The sequence below is a fragment of the Crocodylus siamensis genome, chromosome 11 (assembly GCF_052110815.1).
Source record: "Crocodylus siamensis isolate JL-2025a chromosome 11, ASM5211081v1, whole genome shotgun sequence".
NCBI lineage: Eukaryota > Metazoa > Chordata > Crocodylia > Crocodylidae > Crocodylus > Crocodylus siamensis.
Window position 1 is genome coordinate 46,188,560 of NC_143405.1, and position 22,946 is coordinate 46,211,505.

At 44.2% G+C, this 22,946-nt stretch overlaps 1 protein-coding gene across 4 annotated transcripts in view; it reads right to left on the reverse strand.

Moving 5' to 3' along the window:
* Positions 1–22,354, reverse strand: part of DENND6A (DENN domain containing 6A) — a 41,249-nt gene extending 18,895 nt beyond the window's left edge. The window contains exons 1-8 of one of the 4 annotated variants that reach the window (XM_090021800.1): positions 21,926–22,352; positions 19,320–19,358; positions 19,181–19,223; positions 9,522–9,634; positions 8,792–8,872; positions 6,442–6,547; positions 2,957–3,036; positions 1,420–1,482 (exon numbers count right to left, since the gene is read on the reverse strand). In XM_090021800.1, the coding sequence (XP_089877926.1) occupies positions 1,420–1,482; positions 2,957–3,036; positions 6,442–6,547; positions 8,792–8,872; positions 9,522–9,634; positions 19,181–19,223; positions 19,320–19,358; positions 21,926–22,096 (696 nt within the window). In that variant the 5' untranslated portion in view covers positions 22,097–22,352. Of the gene's footprint in view, positions 1–1,419; positions 1,483–2,956; positions 3,037–6,441; positions 6,548–8,791; positions 8,873–9,521; positions 9,635–17,756; positions 17,888–19,180; positions 19,224–19,319; positions 19,359–21,751; positions 21,814–21,925 lie in introns of those variants that run through there. The other 3 variants (XM_090021801.1, XM_090021799.1, XM_090021798.1) reach the window with 3 other exon arrangements.
* Between the last annotated feature and the right edge of the window lie 592 nt (positions 22,355–22,946).

The window sequence follows — 22,946 nt, forward strand, 5'->3', positions numbered from 1 at the left end:
ATATAATCTTCCTGGACTTCCGGAAGGCTTTTGACACTGTCTCTCACCCTGTTCTCATTAAGAAACTGGGGGGCTGTGGTGTAGACACCCACACAGTCAAATGTGTCGCCAACTGGCTGGTGGGCCACACCCAGAGGGTGGTAGTGGATGGGTCCTTCTCAACCTGGAAGGACGTGGGCAGTGGGGTCCCCCAGGGCTCGGTCCTCGGGCCCGCACTGTTCAACATCTTCATCAATGATTTGGACGAGGGGGTAAAAAGCACCCTGTTCAAATTTGCTGATGACACTAAGATGTGGGGGGACGTGGGCACATTGGAAGGGTGCAACAGGCTACAATCAGACCTAGACAGGTTACAAGGGTGGGCGGACGAGAATAGGATGGGTTTCAACACAGACAAGTGCAAGGTGATGCACCTCGGGAGGAACAACCGGCACCATACCTACAGGTTAGGGAACTCCCCTCTTGTCAGCACGGAGGCGGAAAGGGATCTGGGGGTCATCACTGACTCCAAGATGAACATGGGCTGGCAGTGTGGAGAAGCAGTAAGGAAGGCCAACCGCACCTTGGCATGCATCCACAGATGCATCTCGAACAGGTCCAAGGAGGCGATCCTCCCCCTCTATGCGGCACTGGTTAGGCCACAGCTGGAGTATTGTGCCCAGTTCTGGGCACCACACTTCAAGAGGGATATCGACAGCATGGAGAGGGTCCAGAGGAGGGCCACTCATATGATCAGGGGACAACAGGGCGGGCCCTATGAGGAGAGGCTACAGGACCTGAACCTGTTCAGCCTCCAAAAGAGAAGGCTGAGGGGGGATCTTGTGGCCTGTTATAAACTAGTCAGGGGGGGATCAGCAGGCATTGGGGGAGTCACTGTTCCCCCGAGCACCGCCAGGAGTGACTAGGAATAACAGTCACAAGCTGGCAGAGGGTAGGTTTAGGTTAGATATCAGGAGGCGCTACTTCACAGTCAGGGTGGCTAGGGTCTGGAACCAGCTGTCAAGAGAAGTGGTGCAGGCTCCTACCCTGGGGGTCTTTAAGAGGAGGCTAGATGAACATCTTGCTGGGGTCATTTGACCCCAGTACTCTTTCCTGCTATGGCAGGGGGTCGGACTAGATGATCTGCTCAGGTCCCTTCCGACCCTAGAAACAATAACATATCTGTTACTGTCTCATCCTATTTAGAAATCAAAAATAAACAACTTAAAATGGACATGGATTTATTACCAAGCTTGTTAAAATTTGTACAGGTAAGGCCACAACAGGCCACCTTCACTTATCTTGAAAAGCCAACCAAGAAAACTGATGTTGAATAATTCATCCTTCAGAACACAGTAGATTACACAACTGAGAGGGTCACTTAAACCAAAGATACAAACTCTCTCATTGTTCTGAACCGTAACAATATCTGAGCGCTACCTGTTGGGTGAACTGTACTATTTGAGTTGTTCCAGGCTTGTCATGACACGTTGGAATCCGCACCTTTGAAATTAAAAAGTTAGGAATTAATTTCCCTTATAGCCAACTCAACCTAAGCTTAAAACATCACCTATGAGACAGGATGCAATGTTCAAAAAGGTCACTCATGTGGTGCTTATATTGTTTTCTAGCACCTGCATGCATAATTCCCTCTCCACCCCCAGCAATGTTATAGCTAAGAATTTTTCAGGGTCACTTTTATTCTTACTGAAAAAAACAACCTCCTAGCAAATAATTCATCTAGTCACTTTTAAAAAAGACAAAGCAAAAATAAGAAATCTCTAAAATACCGCAGATTTTGCTGTCCAGAAGGAACTGAGGAGAGGACAGAAAGGTTTATGGTTTTCACTTTGAACTGAAAATTACCATTAGAAAATTTTCCCCCAAACCCCAGACTTCTTGGCAAGTACTGGTTGCAACCAAGCCAAATTGAAAAACTGTAATGTAGCTCCTGCCCTCATAATCTGTGACTGTTATTAGGTTGCCTGAAGGCACACATGCATTGCAGAGCCTATGGAACGGAGGATCAAGAGTACAGTCTAAAATTAAGCTGTAATTGTCTAACAATAATGGAAAAACAGCCCTGATATTGATTACCACTTGTATGTAAGAGGCAAAAATAACAAGGCCATTATAAAACAGCACTCTGCATTCATGTGTCTGAACTGTCCTTTTGGGGTCCTTCCTGTCCTTTTAAAAGGACCAGTCTGACACCTGCCAGGTAGAAATCACTGGTTTATTAGTGACAGTTGATTCTCTACAATTACCTCAGAGAGCCTTTTCTTTGGAAACGCACATGCCTTTAGACATGAAATTGAAAATCATCCGTATTTCTAACTGTGCTGCACGGAATCCTTTCAAACCTACAAAGGAATGTTGGCACCCAGCTGCCCTCTGTTCTAATTGAGCATCTGCTCACTGCAGTTTTCCCGGACTAGTGTGCATTAGCTATAGCTTCTTCTATAGCTTTCCTCAGAAATAGTTAATTGTGTTTAAGATTGACAATAGATGCAGTTTTGAAACTTTCTAACTTCTGAGACTATCAAAGCACACACTGATTGGGAGGCTATTTGATATTATTAATGTAAAACTTCTGGGATAGGGCATATTTTCTTTTAAGCATACACTGGAGTTCCATTTATGTAGTAGAGTTTGGTACTAAATATTGCAAAGATTTTGCTAACACCCATTTTGACTCGTTAACAACAATCAGCATGAAAATCTCTTGGAAAGTATATTCTAGAACAATAGCAGACTAGAATTATATTTGTTTATGAAAATGTAGTGATAACATAGATGCATCTACCTACTTATGTTCTTGCTTCCAAAGAACCCAAAATATTTTATCTGGATCCTCCCAAACTTAATCAAGAGCTGCAGGCACATCTATATCTTTTCCTAAGCATAAACAATACAGAACACACTGAATATATACAGTAAATGCAACTAAATCCAAGCTGAAAATTAACACATTTACCTTCATTATAATGCCCATAATAGGCAATTGAAGTATTTTCCCTGGAATTGGTGGGGGCCAACGATCAACATCACTACAAACTGAAAAACACAGTTAAATGTTCAGCATATGTACAGGCCATCTCTGCAACGCTCCAAGCTGTTCAAATCAACTGTTCAATATAAACAAAATTCAAGTCTTAACTGAATATTTATCCCCAATGTCACCCCATGTTACCTTTTCAATTAAATATTTGAGAGACTTATCACTACACTCAAGTTATTCAGCTGGTTTAGTAAGGAAGGGTAACACATGGTCTACTTTTAATTTAAGAGTTGTATTCAGTAGCAGCCAGAGTCCCCAGTCAGGGTAACGAGTCCAGAGCCCTGGGTACTGTTCAAACTTATCTAAGAGACAGTAAAAAGAATAAATGATTACCAGCAGCTCCCCCACCACTCTGCGTGTCCCTTCCCGACACCTTCTGCTCTGCATATCCCTTTCCCTGTGCTCCCCCTGCACTCCTCTTACTCCGTGTTCCACTTGTGCCCTAGGCATCCCTTTCCCCACATTTCCCATGCTCCTCTTGCTCTGCGAGTCCCCCAGCAGCACACACCCTTAACCCTGCACTCCCAGCTACACTGTGTGCCCTCTCCCTACACCTTCCCCAGGTTCCTCCCACACTGCACACACCTCCTGATGCAGGAGGAAGGACACACGGTGTTGAGGAAACATGGGAAAGGGTCACACAGTGTGGAGGGAGCACAGATGAAACGACACAGAGAGCAAGGGGCTGGGATGTCAGGGGGGTGTACAATGCAGGGGGGAGCACAGGGGAAAGACTGTGCTCCCCTTGCTCTATATGTTCCTTTCCCTGCGCCCCCTCACTTAGTGCATCCTTTCCCCCACACCACCCCCCTCCACCCTTTCCCCTGTGCTCCCCCCATACCACATGTCCCTTTTCCATGCTCTGCAACACCCCCACTACCTGCCACATGAGCTATCCTGGGCTGCCCCCAGAGCCACAGCAGCTGCTTGACTGGCCTGTTCTCAATTTTTTCCCCCATGCTGAATGGGGGGGAAGAAAACCCTCACCTTATATTCAAGTAAATACTGTAGGTAAATTAGCTCTGTGCACAAAACTCACATTGGGTAATTAAAAAAAAAGGAAGATACAAACAAGGAGTATTAGTGAAACATCAATATTAAAGCAATTTGTCTGTAAAGATTTTCATCTTGGATTTTCTAGCATTTATAGAATTATAAATATGAATACCCTCGACTGGAAGAAGGCCAATGTGGTACCGATCTCCAAGAAAGGGAGGACAGTGGATCCGGCTAACTACAGGCCCATTAGCCTGACTTCTATCCTGGGGAAGATCTTAGAAAAGTTTATTAAGGAGGCCATCCTTGAGGGACTGGCCCAGGCTAACATCCTAAGGGATAGCCAGCACGGGATTGTTGCGGGTCGGTCTTGTTTGACCAATCTCATTTCCTTCTATGACCGGGTGACCTATCATCTGGACGAGGGAGAAGAGATTGATGTCATATATCCTGACTTCAGAAAAGCTTTTGATCTGGTATCCCATGATCACCTCTTGGCCAAACTGGCCGGTTGCGGCCTTGGCTCCACCACGATCCGCTGGCTGGGAAATTGGCTCCGTGGTCGGACCCAGAGGGTTATAATTGATGGCAGTCACTCATCGTGGTGCCCTGTGACCAGCAGGGTCCCTCAAGGCTCTGCCCTGGGACCCATACTGTTCAACATCTTCATTAATGATGTGGACACATTGGAGTCAGGAGTGGACTGGCCAAGTTCGCCGATGACACCAAACTTTGGGGCAAAGCATCCACGCCAGAAGATAGGCGGGCGATCCAAGCTGACCTGGACAAGCTCAGCAAATGGGCAGATGAGAACCTCATGGTGTTTAACACCGAAAAATGCAAGGTTCTCCACCTTGGGAGGAAAAACCCGCAGCACCCTTATAGGCTCAGCAGTGCTACGTTGGATAGCACTACAGAAGAAAGAGACTTGGGGGTCATCATTGACCACAAGATGAACATGAGCCTGCAATGCGATGCTGCGGCTAATAAAGCGACCAAAACGCTGGCTTGAATCCATAGATGCTTCTCGAGCAAATCCCGGGACGTCATTCTCCCCTTGTACTCGGCCTTGGTGAGGCCGCAGCTGGAGTACTGCATCCAGTTTTGGGCTCCACAATTCAAAAAGGATGTGGAGAAGCTTGAGAGTCCAGAGGAGAGCCACGCGCATGATCAGAGGTCAGGAAAACAGATCTTATGATGATAGACTGAGAGACATGGGACTCTTTAGCCTGGAAAAGCGTAGGCTCAGGGGTGATCTGATGGCCACCTATACGTTTATCAAGGGTAACCACCGGGATCTGGGGGAACGTTTGTTCACCAGAGCGCCCCAAGGGATAACTAGGTCAAACGGTCACAAACTCCTGCAAGACCGTTTCAAGCTGGACATAAGGAAGAATTTCTTTACTGTCCGAGCCCCCAAGGTCTGGAACAGTCTGCCAGCAGAGGTGGTTCAAGCACCTACATTGAACACCTTCAAGAGTAAATTGGATGCTTATGTTGCTGGGCTCCTATGACCCCAGCTGACTTCCTGCCCTTTGGGCAGGGGGCTGGACTCGATGATCTCCTGAGGTCCCTTCCAGCCCTGATGTCTATGAAATCTATGAAATACCACTATTATTATTATCATTAATGAGTCCAACAAGTTGCCAGGTTTAAGCACAAAAGAAAATATTTGTTTTCCTGATCAAAGGTTGGAATACATTCATTTGAACGGCTGTACAACATACAAATGCAAATCCCACCAAAAGTGGATTCCCAGATTGCTGTTTACTGAAGCACAAAGCAACAAGATGTGGTTCAGGCGGAGACGTACCATATTAGGACCAGAACGGGAAACGTCTCTCACAACTGAGACGGGGCTAAAGCACTTGTTTTTGATACTCTCTTGCTTCTGGTGAAACAAAGGCAAACCTAAATTCTCACTTTCCCTGTCAGCTATTCTAGAAATTTAGAAGTACCACCCAGTATCTGCTGTAAGGATAAACTGGCCATTAGGCCAACTGCCTTCTCTTCATATGCTTCCCTTCTTTTCAGTTCAAGAGCAGCAAATTTATTTACAGACAGTGAATCCAAATTGTGGGGAAGACAAAATTAAGGCCAGCAATCTGTGTTGCACTAGTGATCCCTATACTTAGAAGACTAGGCTTTTGGCTCTTCAAAGGGAAACATCAAATTATCCTTGTAAAGAACTAGATTAGTAAATTTTTATAGGGTCTAGAAGGTAAAAACTTTTCAACTTAGCTTCTCAGAGCTTTAGTATTTCTTCCAGATAGAAAAGTATACAAGCTGCAATATTATTTTGTTTTTAATAAGATTAAGAAATGTTATGTTTAGTTCACTTGTTCTCTGAAGTTTTGCAATTTTTATGAAACACTTTTGCAGAATAGTGAACTATTATTACTAACCTGCTTCCAGGAAAGGTTCACTCTTTTTAAAATACTCTGGTGCTATTTGCTTAAGCACAGTGTGGAAGAGGTGAACATACGGTAGCTTGCTGATGAGAACCAAGGACTGGAAGAGAGCATAGAACACCACTGCATAATTACATCATTTTAATTTAGTCTCTTTCTAAAATACTATACAATTTACAAGTTCACACTTGAAGACTTTTAGTTAATTACCTTTTTGTTGCAAAACAACCACAAACTGACCTACAAATAACACCAGTTACCAACTTGTTTCATAATTTGTAGCCTTGCTCTAGAAACAGAATCATGCAAGCAGACTGGCTGCAAAAAATGACTTGCATCAAGACGCGAGGTTTTTAGAGCAATTTTTTTTTTTTTTTTTTTTTTTTTTTACTGGCACAACAGTAAAGTTGAGAAAAAGGTTAGGCAAGCTTTTGGGTTCAAAATGATATATGGACAAGACATTCTGTGCCTGAAAGCTTGCCTAACATCACTCAGCTGTACAATTGGTCCAATAAAACATAGGGTAGATTTGCGGCTTATAGACCAACTAAATCACTCCGTCTCTCTTCCCTCTGATTTAGTTAATCTATAAAGTACAAATCTACCCTGCCTTCTAGCCTGACTTACTACCTCTGCCCCCTTAAAAAGGTATAATAAAAAGAAACCTTGCTTTTCAAGTATTTCTTGGACCATCACAGCTACAGCAACACTCCAACCCTACTTTTGTGTTAATTTTTTTTCAAGTTTTCCTCAAATAACAAAATGACTTAAATAACGGGAAAATGTCCCAACTCAATCCACAATCTGAAAGAAACTGAGTTCCTTTCCGACTCTGCATCATCACCATCAAAAGCAACTTGTATTCTGTAAGCCAAATTCTACCCACAGTTACAACTCTTCAAACTTACAGCAAGAATCACATGTGATAAGTTTGGCTCATTAGGGCCACAAAAGTAGTCAGGAACACCCATCTTTCCTATACAGACAGTCAAGTATAAAAAGTCTAGATGAGCACCAACAAGACAACAAATTCCAGTAGACAACAAAAAGAATGAAATTTACACAGCAGACTAAACTAAGCAGAAAGGATATTTTGAACAACATTTAAAGCTTGGTCCACAGAGAGGCTTAAAACTCTGCTATTCCTGTTCTCTTCAGAACAGTATGCTCCAACATGATGCCAAGATTTCACTTTTTAGCAAAGACAATGTTCTTCTGTTTTAAAACTGTATGCTACCTCTCTCCCAATTAGTTCTGGTATAGCTTATTTCTTTCTTTCTTTTACGGGCTGTGTAAACAAATACTAAAGCTGTTTAACAAGCTTGTGAACAAGTTCTACTATTGTTACTGGAAAAAGGAAATTAGGTCTGAAGAACGTGTGCACTTGGACAATACTCTCAAGCACCTGAGACCATACAGTGTCATTTAAATGACACTGTTAACACACTGTTTCATTTTATTGTGTAGAAAGAATAAAGCCTTTTCTTAATGCTGTCAAATAACTAAAACTACCTGCTGTGTCTCAAAACTGTTTTTTTCTAAGTGGGGGAAAACAGTTCAAAATAAGCTGGTCCCATCTACAAATAAAATCAACCCCTACAGTAATTAGATTTTCTATATGAAAAGTTTATAAAATGCGTATGATTTTCCATGTGCAAAACCTAATTATTAGAGGGTCATCTTAAATTTCTCCCTCTCCACTGCTACAGCAGGAAAAGCAGCAGCAGGGGGGCATGTAGTGGAGATGGAAGGGAAGATGGTGGAACCTCCTTACCTCCTATCCCTCCCCTTATCCTCTTCCCCTTGCACCATGCACCCCCTGCCCCCATGGTGCCTGCACTCTGGTGCTTGCCCCTGGCTCCTTTCCCCTCTGTAGTGCCTGCCCCTACACTTGCTCCATCCTGCAGCCTCCGTCTCCCACCCCTGCTCTCTACCGCCTCCCCCACCCCCCAATCACAAACACACATACCTTCTGTGCAACTGCCTACCACCGCTTACTGTCAGGTGAAGTTATAGCTTCAGTCCCTCCAGGCACATGGAAACTCCAGCCCCTGCTCAGAACATGTGGAAGCTCTGGCCCCTGCCCAGCCATATATCAGTGTTAGCAGCTCTGGCTCTGGGACACTTGCATGGCCAGGCAGGGACTGGAGCTTCTCTGTGCCCCAGGATGGAACGCAGGCAGAGCTTGAGCCCTGCCTTATAAGTACATGGTGGCAAATCACAGTTATGTGCATGGAACTGTACAGAAACTATGAAGATGCAGTTCCCACACCAGTGAGGTTAATTACAGTGTAATGGCCCCCTGGAGATATTTTTTTTTAAAAAAAAAAAGACATTTAATTACCTTCTGGAAGTAGCCTCTTTTTAAGGTCTTGTCTCGAACTTGTCGGAAATACACGTAGCCATAGTAATATGCAGAGTCTTTCTGTTTAAAAAAAAGGGTATAATTTGAAAGTAAAAATTATGCCCTATTTTTAAGTGTTCTGTGTTGTTCTTATAAAATCCATTGTTGATAAGTGTGTAGTGCAAGTACACATACTAAAAAGATAATTTACTCCACAGTTATAAAGATTCTATACATTTGAATAAGACAGTTCTGATTCTAGCTTTGTAACATTTGAAGGATTTTTGTTCATTCAGTGAGCTTGAGGTTTCAATCATCTCACAAACATTTCACCCAAAAGTCTTCTATAAATGTACATAAATAGAAATAGTTGGCTGGAACACAGTCAAAATTATATTATCCAGTTAGCAGTCAGATTGTTAACATCTGGGTAATGTTATTAATACAGAAAAAAAAGTCTATAGCCCCAAGATTGAACGAGAAAGCTATGACACCATTATACACACTATAAGTGTAAAGTTCAAAGGTGAATTAAAGAATTTCTAGTAAACATCCAGAAGAACATCTCTTTGAGACGGTTTCCTAAATAACTTGTCTAAAATTTGGCAATGCAACTGCATCACCAGAGTTTAGATCAGACTTACGTTATCTATACCAAAATGTAAGCATATTTCTGAATGTTTAAAACAAATATGACAGAACTCTTTTTCAGTTTTAGCATATTTCCAACCTTTAAGTAGATCGGTAAATCTCTGTCCAACTGGTCCAGATGACAATGCATTGAGAGCTTCCTGCCAGAAGACCGTCGGAATCTAAAACAAAACTGGGTGTCTCCCAGACAACCTATTGGGAAAAAAAGGAGAAAAAATGGCTTAACTTCATATTTCCATTTAAATTAGGGTCTATCTCCATGGGGCTGTTATATCAAAATTATTTTACTTTGTTTGCTTTAGTGTGTTTATCCAACACTGCCTTTAAAAATTGCTATTTGGTGCTTTCAGCTACAGTAAATAACCTTTTCTGCAACAAGAAAATTCTACATACTTGACTTCGATTTACATGGACACATTCCTAACTACTCTCCTGATGACAGTTCTCTCACTACTACTACATGCTTAACTGCAGCATTTCACAAGATGAACATTTTGGACAGCCCCCTGTGTGAATGCAGGTATCCAACGAACAGTACAGCACTTCATCAAAAGCTGTAATCTTTACAAATGCCCAGATGGGGCAGACAGAATCTGCACACTGAACGCTAATACCAGACAGTGAGTGGTTTGTAGACTTGGAAGCTGATATATGATGCCATATGAAAGAAAAAAGGCTGCCCAAGTAGAATGACCCACTGTCAAGGTGTGGGATCCCCAAGGATGGCTGTGATGCCTCTAGGGCTCCATGACCATGCCCACTTCGCCCTGCAGGCACCTTCTAGTCTCACCTGCCATGTCTTGTTGGTTTAGATAATAGATAGGGAGGCTGCCCTCAAGTTGTTGTGCAGTCACAGTCCTGATGGACCCCACTAAACCCTGTGGGTTCTTAGACCCCCAGCTGGGTCCCTGAAGGTCACCCCAAGCCTTATGGGCTAGATGCATGGCTCCAAAACTGCTCCATGCCTCACAGATGGTATATCACTGGGCCCCTGGCGCTGGGCTCTCTGCAGCCCTGTCACTGTGACCTTTCTGGTCCTGGGGCTCCACACAGTAGTACGCCCCCTATGAGGCCTCCTCCTCCCCAGTGGGCCTCACCCCAGTCCACCAGGATAAAAGACAACAGAGAAACAAGCCCCTGGGCTATAACATAATACAGAGTGTGGCTTGCATTGTTTGTCTCTTTAAAAAGACAAACCTCTCCTCAAGCACTGAGTGCTTCCCAGCCCTGGGTACCTTATGGGCTCCTAGAGCCCCATTAACCATATAAGCAGCAGTTCAGGCTGCCACAGTGTCTCTGGGTAGTTCTCCCCTGCAGGACCTCCTTCCCCTGGCAGGTGCCAGAGAACTAACTCTCCTAGCCCCACTGCTGGGGCTTATATATGCTCAGGGCCCTGCTTCCTTCTGGTCACCTGATCAGGTGAAGATGCCAGCTAATACTTCCCTTAACCTGTTGCCCTGGCAACCTGCAGCTGTGAGGCTCTGCCTGGCTCTTAGGGCCCTCTATCTAGGCCAGGGCGGGCAAAATGCGGCCCGTGGGCCAGATGCGGCCTGCCAGGCCATTCTGTCCAGCCCGTGGGGCCCCTAAAAATTTTATAAAATTAATACTTATCTGCCCCGGGCTGCCTGCCACACAGCCCTCAATGACTTGCCAAAGCGCCTGAAGTAATTGCCCACCCCGATCTAGGCTGCTTCCACTCTTAAAGGAGCAGGCACCTTAGTACCCTGCAACACCCACCCAGAGAATCACAGAAACCAAGAGCTGGAAGGGACCTTGAAAGGTCATCGAGTCCAACCCCATTGCTCTGGCCAAAAATTAATGCTGAAATCAAATGATCCCAGCAAGGTGTCTGTCCAGGCTCTTCCTGAACACTTCCAAGATTCCAGACTGCACCACCTCCTTTGGAAGTTATTCCAGATTCTGGTCACCCTTACCATAAAGAAGTTCTTCCTTATGTACAACAGTTTATTCCGTGTAATTGCATAACCCATTACTTCAAGATCCTCTTGTTGGAATGGTACCTATTACCCTTTCTGGTATCAGGCAGCAGCATATTTGTGTACATTACGTGACCAATAAAGTAACCATCCCCATCCCCATGATTCCACAGCAGCTGGACTTGACCACCAGTTAGCAGGGCTCCACCTCTAGTCTAATCTGGAGAAAAGTCACCAAGATGCAGATATTTACAGGACACTGCTAGAGCAGAGATGAAGAACAGGGGACACTTTCCAAACTAGCTCCTAGTACAGAGTCAAAACAAAAGCATTCCAACAAGAGTATCTGAAGACAAGGAAGCAGCAGACTCTTCAGTAATATCCCCATTACCTGTCTACGGTGTAAGGTACAAAACACCATTTTTGCAAGCAAAATGCTACCAATGTACTCAAAAACTGACACACGAACAGTTCTTCAGAAAACATCCACGTTCCTGCAGATAGCACTCATGATGTCACATAAACCAAGGGGTACAACTAGATTTTTCCTGGCAGCCAGGTAGTAGGTAACTTGACACGCATCCATTCCCATGTGAGATTCGTATGCACTGAGTCAGAACAAATCTCATGTGGAGCAAATCCAAATACAAGAGAAAAATAAATTGGGAAAAACACTTTGGGTCACAGTTCTCTAAATGCCTTCAGCTTTCAGATGTGTAGGTTTCTTTAAAAGGATTTCACTCAATAAGGACACTCCTCCAGAGATAGATTGCACTTTTGAAAGAGCCACCCAGATACCACATGAAGAACTGCTGCACTACAGAAGAAACGCCCCCCCATAAATTGCACACCACTGGTTATGACATCACCCTTCCTTTGAACTCATAAGGAATATTCTCAAACAATTGCAACCTATACTAGAAGGAGACCATATTCTTAAAGAGATCTTCCCAGAGCCACACATCCTAGCCCTTAAACATGCACCACACCTCACTAATCTCATCACCAGAAGCAAACTTCCTACCAGAAGCAAACACACCAAATGGATCCAGACCATGCCATGACAAGAAATGCAAAACCTGCCAACACATTTCCATCACCCCCACAACTGCTACACCCTACAACAGAGTTATCAGCATTCCTGGATCTTACAACTGTACCTCCAGAAATGTGATATCTCATCCAATGAACCAAATGCCCTGATGAAAAATACATAGGAGACACCAAACAATAACTGCATACCAGAAAGTATGCACACCCGAAATCCATCAAAGACAAGAACAACCAATTACGTGTGGGGGCATAGTCTCACAAGAAAAGCACTCTCTCCCCAAACTCTCAGCTCAAATCCTCAAGGGAAACTTACAAAATATTTCTCACAGATGAGCCTATGAACTTCATTTAATCCACCTCCTGGATGCAAATAATCATGGCCTAAATATAGACATTGGATTTATGACAGATTGTAACCTGCCTGACATCTGACTCCCCAGGTACCTCTCCACTATTTACCTGTTATATCTATCCCCCCGCCCCCCATCTTCCCCACCCCATCCACCCAGCCTGTCTCTCCTCAATTTACAACTTCCCTAACTGTCTCTCTTGCATGCATACCAGCCCAGCCTCTGGCTTCTTTACTATTCATTCCACCCAGAAAGAGCACACACCAACTGCAGAGGCTTCCTCAGCCTGATGAAGGGTTTTTAAACCCGAAGGCTTGCCAAGACATTTTTTTCCAACTATTTAAGTTGGTCTAATAAAAGATATCAGATTCACCCAAAGAACCTTGTTCAGCTTTTAGAAGAACTTCATCATGTTATGATCAGACCTGATGAAAGATGTCTTGCATTTCACAGCTTATCTAACTATTCCAACTACACAGTTGGTCCAATAAAAAGATAATCACCCTAAAAAAATCCTTGCCTCTTGCATAATTTTTGGACCATCAAGGCTACAACACCACTCATAAACTACCTTCAACTTTTAGCTAATTTGAAATGTATCATCAAGTAATTTCACCAATATCAGGCTTCAGACCAACTATCTTTGCAATTAAAGAGCCACAGATATCTTAAAATTCCAGACACTTGGGTTCAGAACAGTTGTTGCAGAACGCTCTTCTGCAGACTACTTCACTCCATACAAAGGGGGCCACAAGGGACACCTAGTCCAGCCCTCTGTATCTGAGCTTCCAGCTCTGTGGGCTGGATAAGCAAGACAGAGCTGGTTTGCCAGCCCAATTCTACTATGGAGCAACCCTGCTCACTGACCTAATCCTGTGCGAGAGGCCATGTCATCCAGCCAGCAGGGCTCCCTGCAGCTCTGGAAATTTGGCAGCTGGGGAGTGGTGGCAGCATTAACTAACTGATGCCAAATGTCCAGACTTGCGTGAAGCTACACATACCAGATGACAGCCTTCACAAGTCAGATGTGGCCCATGGGCGGGTGGGTGGGTGGGCAAGTATACCATCTCAGACAGATACCTGCCCAGCCTCTTCTCGTAAAGAACCAATGAAGGAGATTCCACAATATCCCTAGGCAGCTTAGTCCACTATCCTATTATCATTGTTATAGGGTACTTTTGCCTGCAATTTTATCTGCTTTGCCTTGGTTTAAGGCAGACCACACTTCATCTGGCCTCTTATCCTGCCCTCTCTGTCAATGGAAAATCATCTTCCTCCCTCTTCAAACATTTGGAAGGCTGCCATAAAGGAAACTGCTACTGAGTCTTTCCTTAACTTTCTTTTCTCCAAACTAAACATACCTACCTTCCCTCAGCCTTTCCTCATGTGGCTTACTTTCCAATCCCTGCACGATCATCTTCTGATGCTCTAATCCTCTTCAGTTTCTCACCACACTTCTTAAAATGCTGAACAACACTTTGTGCTGAGCTGCCGGTAACAGAACAGAAGATATGAGACAGAGCTCTATTTTGCATGCACACTGCAAAACAGTGCAGCTCTGGTGGAAACCTGCTCCTGCACCAGCAAAAACAAACCATTCTGGTAAGCAGCAGTCTGCATATCTTCCTGGTTCTGTCTGTTGCTTTTTGGAACTTAACCCTATGCATGTCTTTGGTGGACTAACCTCAGGATAATACCTTCCAATTTAACAGCTTGCAGAGGTGCACCTGTCCTCTTCTCCCTCCATTACTGATCTAAAGTCAATACTGGCCCTCAACCCAATTCAACATATTATGGGATCAGATACAAAGAGAAAGTAGTTCAGAAAACTCCCAGCCATTCTGAGCTGAACCCTCAAATGGGAAAAGAAAATGCATATGGCATACAAGGGGGAAGAGAGGGTGAAGAAAGAAGTGCTCAAGAATTAATTAGCAAACTATATGATAGGACACACCTGCAGAGGCCAAAAACTTTGGAGTCATGATTTCCTGAAGAAATTACACAGGCGCAAAAAAGATAATACAAACAATAGGATGGCCAACAGCTGTGCTAGAGCACCTACTATGCTTTATATAACAGAAAAGAGTCTCTCTCTATTGACAGGAGAGAAAGCTCTGTGAATGGCTAAAAAGTAAAATCTTTATCTCTGTGAGTGTGAAGCTGCTGGGGGGTGGGGCGGGAAATGGGACGGACCATGGTTACATTTATTGTTCAATTTAATTAAAGTTTGAAATAATTTGGATAGCGGCTCCAGGAAAACTTGCCCTTGTGAAATGTTGTTGCTGGGTGTTCTGCCATCAATAATTGTAGTTCCAAGAGAAGTGGTGCTGGCCCCTACCCTGGGGATCTTTAAGAGGAGGTTAGATGAACACCTTGCTGGGGTTGTTTGACTCCAGTAATCTTTCCTGCCATGGAAGGGGGTCGGATTAGATGATCTACTCGGGTCTCTTCCGACCCTAGAAACTATAGTTTCAAGATTCCCCTAAGTAACACAGCTGCCTTCTATAGAAGATGGAGAAAGCTACAAGAGACTATAAAGTTAAACTGAGGATTCACAAGATGACCTAGTTTCAGGTTCCCACAATGGAATCAGATCTCAAATTGGTGAATAGATCTGGAGTCCTTTAAAGAATCTTTATGTTGCAGTATGAAAAGACAGGCCTACTCAACTGAAATGTAAGTGGCCAAAACGTGTCCTAAATGAACCTGATCTGAGCCAACAGAACTCAGTGCCCCTTAGATATAACAAACATCACAAGATATTTGCAAGAAGCTCCTGTCTGGACTGGGTGGAATGGCTGCCAAACTGAAAATATTTGTATGACAGGCATTTCTTACAGAATCTTTTCTGCTTTTTGAAACAGTAGAATCAGACCTCATAGGAACCAGCTCTCTCAAAGGAATTCAGCCATTGACGAGCTATGCCATGAGACAGAGTATAGGGAATCAAGGAACTGGCCTGTGACATATACTGTGACATAAATGAAAGTGCCCATGCTAATCATATGGGTGGCTCTCACAGATCAATATATCAGTGCTGTCTCAGCCATGTTGCTGCTACCAGTATCATTGTGGTTCATTTGGTCTTACTTTGGAAATTACAAAAAAATGGACAAAAATCTATGCAAGTTCCCTTGATCACAGAAAAATAATTTGTTTAACATAAAATTTGGACTTTGGCCTGCTCTCAAGCAATGTCTCTAACATGTATCACTTGGAGTGGTGGAACAGGAGTTCACCATGGGTGTTCCCCATCTGTGAAATATGCTGAGTTAATCTTTCAGCATCCACTTGTGGTCAAAATGTAGCTGTAGGAAAGTATTTTTTGTGTCCTGAAGTTCTGAAATGACCGCTGGCTATCACCATTCTGTATTACTATCTTGTTCAGTCAGTGCTCGCTGACTGAGCCCAGAGGCAGCATTTCAAATGAAGCTGTTCCAGATATATGCCCCACAGAAATAACTGCTCAGTTTCACACTGCATTCCTGCTCTGTCTAATCATATTGCTGCAGCATCCAAAACCTCTATATCAAATTCTTTCGGTTGTGCATATGCTAATCCACATGCATTATTCTGTTTGAATTAACACCTATCAAAACCACGTCAATTCGGTCTGGGTCCTCCACACTTCATGAGAAATGGCACTGGCAAAACACAGATGGCCACAAAAAGTAACAAAGTTTTTAGTTTGACCCTTAATTCCCAAAATATCTGTAGGCTCCAGTAGGCATTCAACAGACAATATGTGAAAGTAAGTGATCTTTGAACATCGCCACCATTACTCAATTGAGTTGGCCAACAAAGCACTGGTCAAAACTCAAAGGCTGTTTACTATTATTTTCACTGCTTGGTGTGACAGAAAAGGCTGGTGATGTGTTTTTTCTGCAGCCACCGACATAGCATGCAAAACAAAAGACTTACTCAAAAAAAAAATGTTATACAGCAACATCAGCTAAAACCCCGCTCTCCTTTTTCCATTTGTTTAAAACTAAAGAAAAAAGCTGCAATGCCACCAATCTCTCACACCGGCAATTGTTCCATTATCTTAAACAGTGTATTTCCAGTTATAGAAGTAATTTTTATTATGGTGGCTCAAAAAACCCAAGAAAACAATTTAATTAGCAAGCCTATTCCCTCCTGCTGAATGGCAGAGACACGAACAAAACAGAAATGTTATAACATTCTCAGTGCAGAAAATACAGGCAGTTCTATAGCATATTTCTCCCCATCATCTGCTCATTTTTTAAATTGAAAAGCACATTGTAGTAGGTTGTTCTACACAACTGTTCAAGGAAAATGGCAGTCATATCCTACTTTAAAAAACCCCCACAAATCTATTATCAATACAAATGTCTAATTTTGTTTTTTTAAGAACACACAAAAAAATAAATCAAACAACACAACCTTTTAGCAAGTTTCAAAACCATTTTTCAATGCATTAGATGCCCTGTGTGGCCTTCTGAGGAACTGAAGATCTGCTGGCTATGGCTGCTGAATTAGTTACAAGCTAATAATTTCCTCATAAGTTTGCTCTTGGGTCATAAACAGTTTTTCTACTAATATCAAGACACAGAATACAGAAAAATATTTGGGTAGAACAGCTTTCCTTTGTTAATATAAACTTTTTATCTGGTTAACCTCTGGAATAAAGTTTTTATCCAAGGAAGGCCTCTACATAATTTCTACGTTCATAAGAGTAATCAGATACAGTTAGTGATGCTATCAACCCTGCCCACAAAGGTTTCTCTTTACTTGTATACATTATACACTATTAACTTAACATGATTTTTCCAAGAGTAATTTTGCATTATTTTTAGTTGAGGTTGTATTTTAAATACTTAAGTATTCTAAATAAATACATTCCTATGTAATATTTAAATAAATCTGTAACTGTTACATACAATAAGGTGTGTACTTAAAGTTCAGCATATATACTTTTTACATGCAAGAGCCAAAAAGGAACCACTCCCTTACTTTCACAGATGATGGTGAAAATACATTCTCTCACTTTTAACCACATTACGACATAAAATAAAGTAAGCAGATTGTAAAACTTGAAGGTTAGCCAGAAACTCATGGCAGAACTCTTACACTTCAAACGTGTTTCTTCTACCTCTGTACAAAACTGCCATAATGTAAAGCCTCTAAAAAAAAAAAAAAAAAAGGGATCAGAACCTCTAGAGAAAAATGTCATCTACAAAGAGTTTGAACTTCTGTAAGTTGTGCAAGGGGGGTCTGTAGTTTAGTCATCCCCTTCTACAGATGCTCCAGATTGTTAACCACATGTCTCTGCTCCACTTTGGCAAAAGAGTAAAGAAATGTTTTCGCTCGATCTGAGCCTTAGTAAATGCAAGAAGAGTTCAGCAACCAGGACCAAACACAGTTGCAGATGTAAAGGACAGAGAGAAAGAAATAAAATACCACAGCATTCTAATTGTGGTCATATTTGTTTTTAAAAAAATCTAATTCATTAAAAGTCTTTTTCATTTTTTAATGCTTTTAATTCAGTACTCCCCCCCTCATATTAGTTTCATTAAGTCACTCAACCTCTGTGCTTCAATTTCCATAAAGAATATGGAAATAATACAATGGTTGCAATAGTTCCACATATTACAGATATTAGGAAGCTTAAGATATACCAGTGTTCTCAACCTTTTTAGACTCAAGGCACTGTCCCCTGGACAGACTCAAAGCACCCCTCAGAAAATGTCAGCTCTTAGTTTTCGCTATTTTTCTGCCTATAGAAAAAAATAGTAGAAGTTTTTCTGTTGTAGAGAACTCAGAAAGACCACAACTATGGATTTATATTTGAAATCTCTGGGTCTTGTGAATCTGGCTTTTAAACCTAACAGTGCTAAACTAACTTTGTGTGAAACCCTAAGGCACCCTTGAAAGCCCTGGTTGAGAATCACAAAGTTAACAGTTGTATTTCTATCAAAGAATGCCAATACAAGCTATTATGATACAACTGTTATGTCTGCATGATACTGCAACTGCTCCATCCCTTACCCATTTTGGATCCAAGAGGTAATAGTTAAATTGTAACAGATGCTGCAAGCTAAAGTGTATGTTTGTCCATACCTTCAGTCACTGCAAAATGCTTGAGGACCTACAGATGGCAAGAACTACTGAAATACTAAAGTACCACCAACATATATTAATTCTCACTTTAAGCAAAATAAAACCAAGGTTCCTGCATTCTACAACTATATAAATAACTAATATTTTAGGTTTCATCTTATTCATAGCTTAACACTTTTTTTGGATCATTACAACATCCCTGCAACATACTTTAGCCAAACTTAATTGTGTAGTTAAAATTAACACCATTCTACCAAAGTTTGGTCTAGGAGTACATGCATTCACAATTTAGATTACAGAAAAAAAAAAGCAATTACCTGCATTTGAATCAGGAAAAGATAAATAACAAATATTGGTTTTCTAGAGAGGGGAAAAAAAACAACAGGTTTTTACTTGGAAAACAAAGGTTGGTTTGTTTTTAAATAAAAAGACATAAGGGAAACAGTTTCTACTCACTTCTTTATCTGTAAGTTTTGAGTTTTGTGGATATGTCACCTATAAACAAAAAAAAAACAATTATCTCTACTTGAAAAGAGGGTGCACAATTTAAAAACACCAAGTGATTAACTACTCAACTACCTTTTGTGATGCAGCATTCACTGATTTACTTGTGTTTATTGTTCCCAATACAAGACAGCAACTGTATTTTAGACAGCTACCCTTTCCCAGCTGCTTGGATAGAACTTGCAGGCTCACATCCTGGACTGTGAACAAAACCAATCAGCGCTCTTCCCTATTCAAATAACTTTAATTGTCGTTAACTAGTCTTGAGGGTAGCGTAGCTGTGCTGGTTCAAGAAATACAAGGCAAGAATTTTTGTGAATATTTTTTACTAATCAAACTGGGATAGATTTAGACAAACTTTTGAAAGTGATGTATTCTTCCTCAGGTCTGAGGTAAAAATGAGTGCGGTGAAAAACTAAAACAATTGGCAGGAATGTAAAACTGGAAAGAGAAATTCCAAAGGGTAGCAGAGACCTAAATCACAGAAAAAGGATATTAGTGAAAGATCAAGACTTTTCAAAAAGGAAGAAGGTCATTATTACCTGCAACTTGAAGAAAGATTATCTAGAATCAGGTAGACTGTTGTATGCAATTAAGTCAATATCAATGTTCAATCCTTGGTTGCTAGTGTACATCAGAGCTGGCTGATAGTGTGGCCAATAAATGCCCGTGCGTGCGCACAGCTGCAATGCAGCAGACACGCACTAAGGAGCACAGCCCAATAGCTTGGAGAGCTGCGTGCAGCTGGTAAGCCTGTCGTGGTGGAAGGGGAACAGAAAGGGCATGTGGGGGGTGCAGATCAACACCCCCTGTGGAAAAGAAGGGAGTGGGGCAGGTGCTGCCCAGCTGGGGTGGGGCAGGGCACAGGACAGAGCCACAGCTCATCTGGGGGGAGGCTCCCACTGCTGCGTACACCCAGGGAGGGCACCAGGGGCAGGGGTGAAGACATGGTGTGCCTCTGGATCTGCACAGCAGGTACTGCAGCTGTGAGCTGTACTGGATTTTTGCGGCAGGAGGGTGAGCCAGGCTGAGCTCAGGGCGGGCAGCAGAGGCACTGGGAGGAAGGCTATGGGGGCAGAGGGGCTGCAGCCTCCCCAAATTTTGCTATAGCCCCACCTCCCAGCACCACTGCCGCCTGCCCCAAACACAGCCCTGGCCCAGCTCCCTCCCCACTAAGTGCCAGGAAGATCCCAGCACAGCCCTGGCCCCAGCCTGCAGCTGCAGCCCCTGCCTCCACATGCAGATCCAGGGGGGCACCCCCCCTCCAGTGCCCCCTTAAGGTGCACACAGTGGTGGGAGCTGCCCCCCACCCAGACAAGCTGTGGCTCCGTCCTGTGCCCTGCCCCGCCCTGGCTGGACAATGCCCACCCCATCTCCTACCCCACTCACTTCCTCACCACAGAGGGCATTGACCTGCCTCTCCCCGCACTTTCACCACAACAGACTTACCAGCTGAACACAGCTGTATCAGTATGTTTGTAGCCACCAAGGAGGAGTATACCTGCCAGAAATCAGATCTGTATCAGCCTACATGCCTCCTTAAAAATTGGCTATCGGTATCAGCCCCCCGCCCAAATTCTATCTTCTAATCTTGCAAAAAAGAGACACAGAAATGTAGTAGTCATAAGAATCAGGACCTCACAGGTAAAATACAAGACTTAAAACAGCACAGCAGGGTTGTCAAACCCATCTGGCCCCAGGGCCAGAGTGGTGTGCAAAGGGTCCTCGCCACCTTCTTCTCCCCCCACCCAGCCCTGAACACATGTACCTGCCAGATACAGCACACATGGCACCTGCCTGGGCCAGTCAGGGACACTGGCCCAAGTGGGTGCCATGTGACCTAAGACCCAGCACCACGTAAGGGGCTGGTCCTGTGCAGCATGTGGGTCAATGGGCAGCACCCAGAGCCAAATTATGAAGCTCTATGGGCTGGACTCAGCCTGTGGGCAACATGGTTGACACTGCTGCTCTAAACCCACAGTGGATATCTATGTAATAGAAACTCTGAAGTACTAAGTCACCAATACCACTTCCTCTAGAAGTACCTGCCTTGATTTTCCTCAGTCACTATTACCTTCTACTGAGCAGAAGCATTTTTACATCTTAAGCTAGTTGTTCCCAACCTTTTTAGCTGCAACCTGCTGCTGGGAGAAGAGTAGGAGAGTGGCAGAGGCTGGGAGGAGCTCCCGGCAATCTCCTGTTTTGTGTGCGGTGCCGTCAGCATTGCCCAAGCAGCCTCCATTGGGTTGCAACCCGAGGTTGGAAACCGCTGTCTTAAACCAAGACTGAAGCAGCATCATGGCATGTTTGACTATCCTGCCTTAATGCCTTCTTAACCAGCTCAGCTCCTACATGAAGAGCGACAGGTCGGCCAGGCATCTCACCAGGTTGCTGAATGGGAAGAAACGAAATAATCCCACCGGCTAATCGGAAGTGCCGGAACAGCTGCACACCTCCCTCGATGCAACCCTATGCTCAGATGTCCGCCTAGATGACAGCTTACGAAGCAGGCACGGGCACAGGCACAGGCACAGGCAGGGCTCCCGCCCCCCGCTCACCTCCACGGCCTGGCCCAGCTCCAGGTCGAAGCCCACTACGCATACACACTGCATCCAGGCCGAGAAGCGGTCCCCAGGCAGCAGCGCCAGGCCCCAGCCCGGCCCGGCCGCCTCCTGCCCTGCCGCGGGCCCGGCCTGGGCCTGCTCCTCCTCGTCCTCCACCGCCGCCATCGCGCCGCTGCAGCCAGCCGAGCCACGTGACGCACCGCTCGCGCCCTCCAAGCCCCCGGCCTGGGCGCGGGAAGTGGGAGAGTCCAAAACCAGCAGGGGGGAGGGGAAGCCGGGAGAGTCCAAACCAAGTCGGGGGCGGGGAGGAAAGGCCGAGAGAGTCCAACGTGGCTTGAATAGCGGGGGACAAGCAACCCGCAGCCGCGCGGGGAGATGAAGCGGTCCAACCTCTCCCCCTGCTTGTGACAGAGCCAGGACCCGCCTACCTCGTCCCCAGCGGCGGCTCGCCCCTCCCAGCGCGACCTCGGCTGCCCCGGTTTCCGCGCGCAGGCGCTTGAGCGCTCTCGTCTGCCATGCCCTGTCCTACCCTGGGCGGCGGCGAAGCTTGGTCTTCCGTGTCCGGCCTAGGGACCGTCCTCTCGAGAAAAGGGTTCTCTAAGGATAAAATAGTTTGAAGCAATATTATTTTATCATATATTTTTTCCATACAGCTCGTTTTGTGGCCCCTGCCCCATGTTAGTTGCATGATGCCATTCACAAGTTAAATCAGGCCAGGCATTTCATGGAGTCACAGAACATGAGGGTTGGAAAGGACCCCAGGAGGTCACATTTAGTCCAACCAGCCCCCTGCTCTGAGCAGGACCACCCCCAACTAGAGCATCCAGGACAAAGCTTTATCTAGCTGGGTATTAGAAACCTCCCAAGATTGAGATTGCACCACCTCTCTAGCTAACCTGCTCCAGTGCTTCTCCACCCTCCTAGTGAGAGAGTTTTTCCGAATGTCCAACCTAAACCTCCCATGCTGCAACTTGAGGCCATTGCTTCTTGTTTTGTCATCTGCTGCCACCGACAA